Source organism: Schistocerca serialis, chromosome 2 (genome assembly GCF_023864345.2).
Source record: "Schistocerca serialis cubense isolate TAMUIC-IGC-003099 chromosome 2, iqSchSeri2.2, whole genome shotgun sequence".
Lineage (NCBI taxonomy): Eukaryota > Metazoa > Arthropoda > Insecta > Orthoptera > Acrididae > Schistocerca > Schistocerca serialis.
This window is the reverse complement of record NC_064639.1, coordinates 256,471,621-256,481,238: the sequence shown is the minus strand read 5'-3', so window position 1 is coordinate 256,481,238 and position 9,618 is coordinate 256,471,621. Positions and strand designations below refer to the sequence as shown.

The 9,618-nt window shown below is 41.2% G+C and overlaps 1 protein-coding gene across 1 annotated transcript; it reads right to left on the bottom strand.

Annotated features, from left to right (window-relative positions):
* Positions 1 to 338: 338 nt before the first annotated feature.
* On the bottom strand, positions 339 to 6,503 carry LOC126455507 (glutathione S-transferase-like). Its single transcript, XM_050091258.1, has 4 exons — positions 6,361 to 6,503; positions 1,536 to 1,703; positions 970 to 1,112; positions 339 to 506 (listed from the first exon to the last, which is right to left on the bottom strand). Exons 1-4 carry the CDS (start codon positions 6,494 to 6,496, stop codon positions 339 to 341), a joined length of 615 nt encoding a protein of 204 aa, XP_049947215.1. The 5' UTR covers positions 6,497 to 6,503.
* Positions 6,504 to 9,618: the final 3,115 nt, after the last annotated feature.

Below are 9,618 nucleotides of genomic sequence, written 5' to 3'. Positions count from 1 at the left end.
CACATGAGAAAACACATATATAGGAAACATAATTACAAAATTTTCATCAACATTACTTCAGCGTTTTGCATGTCTGGCAAGAAATTAATTTGCGAATCCACCAAAACAATTCCACACATTGGCAAATAAAACACATGTAGCTGAACTATCTCCAATGTTACTGTTCTGATTGAGTCTTGTAAATGGAAAGGTATTGTTGTATGATCTTTTACAGGAATTTTTTTTACATCTTTTTGCAGTCACAAAGGTGTACCACAGTTCTAACAACATATAATGAATATTTAAATGTAGATCAATTCAGATTTCTAACATTACATGTATTTAACACGCTACTAAATTCACTTTTCAGTTTTTGGTCTCTTCGCAACCCACTGTTTAATAGCTGGTATTTCAAGTACGGTCTTTTTGAGCACAGCAAGGTTTGAATAATCTTTTGTTATATCAAATCCAATAATGCCCCTGAGGTAGTCGATCAGTGCTACAAAATAGAGGTCTGCCCATGAAAGCTGAAAGCAAGGACTTCGCATTAATCTTCAAACTTCAAACAAAAAGATTCTCATTTCTTAACACTATGTAGAGAGGTGATGTGTAACAAGGCAGGCCACACAATTTAAATTTACAACAATTCTGAAAACATACAAAGTGCACTGCAGAATTTTATATTTCTTGTGTGATGCGTTTGTGAACAATAATATATATTGTCAACTTAGGATCAGTATTTCCCTCAATCATATCATGGTATGAAAGCAGATAAGAGTGATAAAATAATCTGAATCATGCTACAAAAACCTTACCGTTTCCTGTGCGAATAATTAATTCAACTGTTTGTGACTGAACTGTCGAGTAAAATAACTTTCGTCGTTACATTTTATAACAGTACCCATCGGCAGGCAACTACATTATTTAAGAACATATATCTCAGCTTCCATAAGTATCAGTAGTTCATATATTCCTGTGTGTTTGGCTTACCTTGCCATTTGCAAGATAACCTCCATTTTCCTTCACCATTTGATCTAGTCTTGGCAACAAAAATGGTAGACTTTCATTTATGACTGCTGCTTTCTTCTTTTGCTTTAATGTTTCGTCAGTCTCATGTGCATGACTTACCATTTCTACAAACAGAAGTAAACATTAAAAGTAACGCGTGGACAGAATCTTTGGGATTTTTAACTTAAAAATTAGTAAACTGGTATAAAAATTATACGTCCTTATTAATAACAAGAAGGATATTTTCACTTAAAATCGTCTCATTTATGTCATATTTCTTTTTCAAAATATCTGCTCAGCTGTTTAGTACAATTTTGGACAAATGTATGTCTTTAGGTAATTTAAAGTACGATACTTCAGAAACTGATCCATGGTGTTCAACTTCTTGTTCGTCTTTATTCACTCATCAACAATATATCCACTGCAGTGTCAGCGAAGGTCTTTATTCATTTCATTGTTTCTGTTACACCCAGGATTTTCCACATCGCTATAGTGAAAAGCAAATTAAAAAATACAGAATATTTGGCACAGGAAAAAATTTAACTTACTCATTCTTATGTCTGATATTGTATCAGCAGCCATGTCAATCTGGAGATCTTCCCAGTCATTAGCTCCAGCCAAGCCCATTTGCTTGCCTAAGTAACGACATATAGCGTGAGACTGCCACGTCTTCTTCCCGTCGATTTCAAGAACTGGAAGCTGCCCAAAGGGCGTTGCTTGATAAAAGGGAGAAAAATAAATTAGTGGATGTAAGCTGCAGATTTATTTTGTAATCCAAAAAATACAATAACAGTTCTTGTTTGTTGTATATCAAAATTATATCTGAATATAGTATAATTATCAACTAAAGGTAAGTGAGTGTTACAGTTTTTCTTTAGTATCGGTATTCTTAGAAAAGAAAATTCTCATGTGTACGTGTGAACAGTGGAAATCAAACCATACATTTTTCTTGGCTGAGACCTCAATGTCTCTAGACACAAAGGAATTAAAGACATTAGCTGCCAGTTTTTACTGATTTAAATCAATGGGTGAAGTTGAAAATTGGTAGTAGATCGGGATTCGACGCCAGACCTCCTGCTTACTAGGAAGATGCGCCGACTACTGCGCTATCCGGACACAGTGATCATCGCAACTGTACGGGCTACCCTAGCATGCTTCCCATCAGACTCAAATTCCCAACTTATCCACAAACTACTGTTGTAGTGCTCCTTGCCAATTATCGTCATTACTCGCGGAATTTCGCCGATTTCCTTAAGATTTCGAACTTGGTGTGCATCTGCACAGAAGGGATCATTGCCGTCCTAGCCTTAATTATACATGTGGGATTGTTCTTTCTGACATGTCCAAAAGAACAGACACCACATACAAAATGGCTATAGTCAGAATCGTTATACATTAGAAAAATGCTGACAACTGCAGTAAATGGTTGCAGTCTCAATGTCTAAGACTTACAGTCACGAGCCAAAACGTTATCACCATTACCCAACGTGGGACTGAAGGCCCGCATGACGACGTTGTGATCACGTGACGATGTAAGGAAAGTATAGACGCTGAGCAAAGAGACGAATGGGGGATCATTCTAGCGACAATGGGAAATCAACTGAGATAATCGACTTTGGAAAAGGGCAGATTGTAAAAACCCAACTTCTTGGGAACGAGCATCTCGATAACGGCGAAATTGGTCGGCTGTTTGTATGCTATTGTAGTGAACATCCGTGGAAAGTGAGTGAAGGATGGCGAAACGAGTAGTCCACTAGCTGTTGGACAAAGAGACCTCACCCCAAAAAGTGGAGGCTGAAGGCTTTCCCACTCTGTAAACCAGGACAGGCAGCGATCTGCGACAGATGTGACGACAGAATACAATGCTGGTGCAGGCACGAGTGTTTCGCAGCACACCATTCGGTGCATATTTTTGAACATATAACTCCACAGTGGACGATTCCTATATGATCCTAAACTGAGCCTATGACACAATCAATTACGACTGCACACGAGATGTTCGAGACTGGACCGTGGATCCTGTGGAAACGTGCCGTCTGTTCGGACGAATCATGTTTCTCGTTAAAACAGGTAGGTCCAGATACGGCATCATCAAGTCGAACGTCTGCTCGAAAGTATGCACAGTGGCATGGACGCAGGACAGCGCGGACGGAGGTATGCTGTGGGTAAGGGTTGCCAGGTCCGAAAATAGACTGCCTTATATTTAGCCGGACACTTTGCCCTAAAAGCTGTAATACCTATTTTAAATACAGATATAGGCATTTGGTTATTTTCAATCGTAATTAACTATCAATTACAGTTTTTGGCGAGATCAACCGTAAACTTGTTTAAACTAAAAAGCAATCGGTAAACAGTCTTACAATTTAGCAATTATGACGCCAACTAAATTCCCAGTCGCCTTAATTGCTCGGTGTTCTTTCTAAGATAAGCTTAAGAGAAAATAAACTAAAAGTTTGCATTAAACAATAAAAACTAATTAAAAGAATCACAATTGGGAGCAAAGGGGGTAATCTGAGTTTTGATTGTCTGGCTTTTGCAGATTATCCAGAAATATTTGCTGAATCTATAGTAGATGCAACAATGCGGATAAATCTCCTACAACAGTTAGCTTCAAAAGAAAGCCTACATATATCTTTTGAAAAAACAGAGTACATGAAAGATGTAAAGGAGGCACCGAAATATACCAAACCGGATCATGGTGGAATAAACAGGCTACAAAATTTAAATATCTAGGTGAAATAATGCAAGCAAATGCTTTAGACAAAGAAGCTAACCTAGCAAGGGCAAAGAAACCGGAGGTGACTTTTCAACTACCAAAAAACCTGTATAACAAGAAATCTATTTGCATAAATGCAAAACTTCGAATCTACAATACTGTCATTAAAACAGAATGCCATTTTTCATCAGAATGCCTTTCGTTAAATACAGCCAAACAGTCAGGTGAAATAGAAAAGAAGGAAAGGAAAATAACCAGGAAAATCTAGGGACCAAAATGTGAGAATGGGAAACTAAGTTTTCGAAAACAGCTACAAGTCGTACTTTGTATTTTTTATGAAGTCCGGTTTTGCTCTTCAAATGGACAAGAGCATCATCAGAATATACACTGTAAAAGATACAAATTGAGACAATATGGAAAACTTACATTGACATTACGTAAAGTACATATTCTTCTTCCAGTGTGCTGACTTACTTTTAAAGTTGGCTGGCAGCAGTAAAGATTGCCTTTATTCTTGGCTGACGGCTCTAAAGATTAATTTCACTGTACCATAGTATTTTAACTTACGAAACCGGTCGCAATAAAAAATACAAAGTGTGACTTGTGCCTGATTTCGAAAACGTAATTTTAAAAGTCGCTACTCCTGTAGACAATGCCTGCTCTTGGTACAATGGAAAATGGAAATTAAGAAGTTTATGAAAAAATAGAGCGAATGTCAGACACGCTAAAGAAGAGAAGAGTTGCATTCTATGGACATCTAAAAGACCAGATGAAAACAGGATAGCAAAAAGAATTTTTAACTTCTTTGACAGAAACCCCAAAACATCAATGACGGGGATAAAAGAAGTTAAAGTAGACCCGAGGGAAATGGAAATAATGGAGGAAGAAACAGGAGAAAAAGAAAGATTCAGAGCAAAAGTAAAAGTTTTCAAGGGCTTCCAGGAGAAAACAAAGAAAAGACAGGTGCGATATGGACAGAAGAAAGAAGAGAAAAACATAGGGAAACAAGGAAAATATTAATGAAAAAGAAAGAAAAGAGAGAAGAAAGAACACGTAAGTTGGTTCATGTGGTACTTAGTAGACCAAACCAATAAAAAACGTAGGACACAGACATAAGAACAGCATTTATTGATACATCCATATATCCTTATGGAAAATCTCATTTATTCCACCTTTTATCGTACCTTGCTCATACGCCATTAGCTTGGAATGGGCCTTCGTTTTGCATTCTCTGCTTCATCACTAAAAAGCCTAACAAAAGTCGGGCAGGCCGGACTTGTAAATATTTGACCGGGCACGAGCTTAAAGAGCCAGATACCTGGCAACACTAGTTGTGGGGGACGTTCTCCTGGGTCTCCATGGGAACTGTGATAGTAATCAAAGGCTCCATGACAGTTGTGGACTACGTGAACATTATTGCGGACCACCTGCATCTAATGGTTCAAATGGCTCTGAGCACTATGGGACTTAACATCTATGGTCATCAGTTCCCTAGAACTTAGAACTACTTAAACCTAACTAACCTAAGGACAGCACACAACACCCAGCCATCACGAGGCAGAGAAAATCCCTGACCCCGCCGGGAATCGAAGCCGGGAACTCGGGCGTGGGAAGCGAGAACGCTATCGCACGACCACGAGATGCGGGCCCACCTGCATCTCTTCGTGATTGATGTCCCCCGTGATGGAATCTTCCAGCAAGATTACTGACCGTGTCACTGGGCCAGAATTGTGCTACAACGGTCTGACGAGCACGACGGTGAACTCACGTTCACGTCTTGACCATCAAATTCACCTGACGTGAACACAATAGGACACATCTGGGACAACATTCAGCACTATCTCCGCGCCAACAAACTACCAGCCCGTAGTTTACGAGAGCTGCGTTACCTGTGCGTGGACAACTGGAGTCAGATTCCTCCAGAAGCCTATCAGAGATTCGTCGAATCCGTGCCACACAGAACTGCAACAGTATTTCGTTCCGAAGGGGGAACAACACGAAATTAAGCACGGGGTCATAATGTTTCGGCTCGTAAGTGTATGTGCTCATGTAAACAAAATAAAAATATATAAAATGTCTCCGACAAAAAAAAAAAAAAATCTTGTATGTGGTTGTATCGCATACCTCTGTTGCTGAGAAATTGAACTGGTGTGTGTTACAAAAGTAAACGTGCAGTTGTTCCAAATAGCTGTAGTTCCTTCTTGTGATTTCTTTATCAAGTACCTTCAAATGAATTTAAGTCAAAATACTCTATAGAAGAACATACGAGGCATAAATACAAAGTACAACATTCTTGTTACTGTGTCTTTCAGTATAATCTCTGTGTAATATCTCAACTTATTTCTATGTTAACGATTAGGAATCTAATTTCTATGATAAATTGTTGAAGTATTATATATTACTCTATCGACTACTACTACTACTACTACTACTACTACTACTACTATGCAATGTCTGATCTTATTGAATTTAGCATAAGACACTGCTGGATACCCAGCCTCACCTTGCTCCTCTGTATGTAGCGCCCTCTACCTCACATACAAATCACTTGTTATCAGTATCTTTAAAGATCATTTACTTCCCTCATTCTGCACCAAATGGTAGAAGAGATGAAATTTATTAATCCAAAACGCTTAAAGACAAATGTTTTTACTTACATTCTTTCATTGATGGCCACTTCTCCATCTCACATCGTACATCTTCAAATTCAGTCTTGCCATAGGATAGAAGAAAACGTATGGGCTCGGCCAGACCCATTATGGGGAAGTAAGTTAACTTATATTTTGGTGCCATCTCTAGGTTAAGCTGAAAATCAGAGATTTATGAAAGAATTAATTCTTCCTGGAGGATTAGGAAGTAGTTGTTATTGACATTTATGTGTTATTGCCCATGTACGTTAGTTAAGACGAGCTCAGATGGGCAACATACAGGTCCTGCATAAGCGTTGACTGCGTAGAAGGTTAAAAAGTATCCGGAAAAGCCAGTCTCTTTGTTAATGTCATGGTTTATGCGCTCTTGTAGTATGTGGAAAGAAAGATGCACATGCACAAGCAATATCAGCACGAGGCAAAACTGAGAACTAGCAAACAGGTGCAGCATAAGTAGTACGCCATAAAAGAAAAGGTGAAATTATTTAAATATCTTCATATCTCTGTTTAATAGCGATCCATATTTCCGATGGGTCAGACTAGAGGCAAGCATATAAACCACACTGGCTTCAGAGATAATTCTAAAACTGGTCATCTCCAATATTTACAATGAACAGTAAGCTGACAGACCAGAGAGGACTTATCTATTTTAGTTGTAATTAACATTACACACTGAGGTGATGAAAGTCCTGTGATAGCTCCTACTATCCTGTAGTACCTCCTTTTGCTCAGCGTGGTGCAGGAACTCGACGTGGCATGGACTCAACAAGTCGTTGGAAGTCCCCTACAATATTATTGAGCCATGCTGCCTCTATAGGCGTCCACAATTACGAAAGTGTTGCCAGTGCAGGATTTTGAGCAAGAAATAACTTTCGATTGTGTCCCATAAATGTTCGGTGGGATTTATCTCGGGTGATCTGGGTGGCCAAATCATTTGCTCGAATTGTCCAGAATGTTCTTCAAACACGTGCACAGTTATGACCCGGTGACATGGCGCATTGTCTTCCATAAAAATTCCATCATTGTTTTCGAACATGAAGTCCATCAATGGCTGCACGTGGCCTCCAAGTAGCCGAACGTAACCATTTGTATTCAGTGATCTGTTCAGTTGGACTGAAGGACCCAGTCCTTTCCATGTAAACAGAGTTGCCTTGTTGACAACTTGAGTCCATGGCTTCGTGGAGTCTGCGCCACAGTTGAACCCTACTACCAGCTCCTACCAACTGAAATCGGGATTCATCTGACCAGTCCACGGTTTTTCAGTCGGCTATGGTCCAATCAATATGCTCACGAACCCAAGAGAAGTGTTGCAGACTATCTCGTTCTACACTACAAGCCATTAAAATTGCTACAGCAAGAGGTTAGGTTAGGTTAGTGTTTTTTAACGTCCCGTCGACAACGAGGTCATTAGAGACGGAGCACAAGCTCGGGTTAGGGAAGGATGGGGAAGGAAATCGGCCGTGCCCTTTCAAAGGAACCATCCCGGCATTTGCCTGAAACGATTTAGGGAAATCACGGAAAACCTAAATCAGGATGGCTGGAGACGGAATTGAACCGTCGTCCTCCCGAATGCGAGTCCAGTGTGCTAACCACTGCGCCATCTCGCTCGGTCTCTACACCAAGAAGAAATGCAGATGATAAACGGGTATTCATTGGACAAATATATTATACTAAAACTGATATGTGATTACATTTTCACGTAATTTGGGTGCATAGATACTGAAAAATCAGTACCCAGAACAACCATCTCTGGCCATAATAACGGCCTTGATACGCCTGGGCATTGAGTCAAACAGAGCTTGGATGGCGTGTACAGCTACAGCTGCCCATGCAGCTTCAACACGATACCACAGTTCATCAAGAGTAGTGACTGGCGTATTGTGACGAGCCAGTTGCTCGGCCACCATTGACCAGACGTTTTCAATCGGTGAGAGATCTGGAGAATGTGCTGGCCAGGGCAGCAGTCGAACATTTTCTGTATCCAGAAAGGCCCGTACAGGACCTGCAACATGCGGTCGTGCGTTATCCTGCTGAAATGTAGGGTTTCGCAGGGGTCGAATGAAGGGTAGAGCCACGGGTCGTAACACATCTGAAATGTAACGTCCACTGTTCAAAGTGCTGTCAATGCGAACAAGACGTGACCGAGACGTGTAACCAATGGCACTCCATACCATCACGCCGGGTGATAAGCCAGTATGGCGATGACGAATACACGCTTCCAATGTGCGTTCACCGCGATGTCGCCAAACGCGGAAGCGACCATCATGATGCTGTAAACAGAACCTGGATTCATCCGAAAAAATGACGTTTTGCCATTCGTGCACCCTGGTACGTCGTTGAGTACACCATCGCAGGCGCTCCTGTCTGTGATGCAGCGTCAAGGGTAACCGCAGCCATGGTTTTGCGAGCTGATAGTCCATGCTGCTACAAACGTCGTCGAACTGTTCGTGCAGATGTTTGTTGTCTTGCAAACGTCCCCATCTGTTGACTCAGAGATCGAGACGTGCCTGCACGTACCGTTACAGCCATGCGGATAAGATGCCTGTCTTCTCGACTACTAGTGATACGAGGCCGTTGGGATCCAGCACGGCGCTCCGTATTACCCTCCTGAACCCACCGAGTCCATATTCTGCTAACAGTCATTGGATCTCGACCAACGCGAGCAGCAATGTCGCGATACGATAAACAGCAATCGCGATAGGCTACAATCTGACCTCTACCAAAGTCGGAAACGTGATGGTACGCATTTCTCCTCCTTACACGAGGTATCGCAACAACGTTTCACCAGGTAATGCCGGTCAACTGCTGTTTGTGTATAAGAAATCTGTTGGAAACTTTCCTCATGTCAGCACGTTGTATGTGTCGCCACCGGCGCCAGCCTTGTGTAATGCACTGAAAAGCTAATCATTTGCATATCACAGCATCTTCTTCCTTTGGGTCAAATTTCGCGTCTGTAGCACGTCATCTTCGTGCTGTAGCAATGTTAATGGCCAGTAGTGTATTAGCAAAGGCACTCATGTCGGTCGTCTGCTGCCATAGCCCATTAACACCAATTTTCAGCGCATTGTCCTAAAAGATAAATGGTTCAAATGGCTCTGAGCACTATGGGACAACTTCTGAGGTCATCAGTCCTCTAGGACTTAGAACTACTTAAACCTAACTAACCTAAGGACAACACACACATCCATGCCCGAGGCAGGATTCGAACCTGCGACAGTAGCGATCGCGCCTTTCCAAACTGTAGTGCCTAAAACCGCACGGCCACCC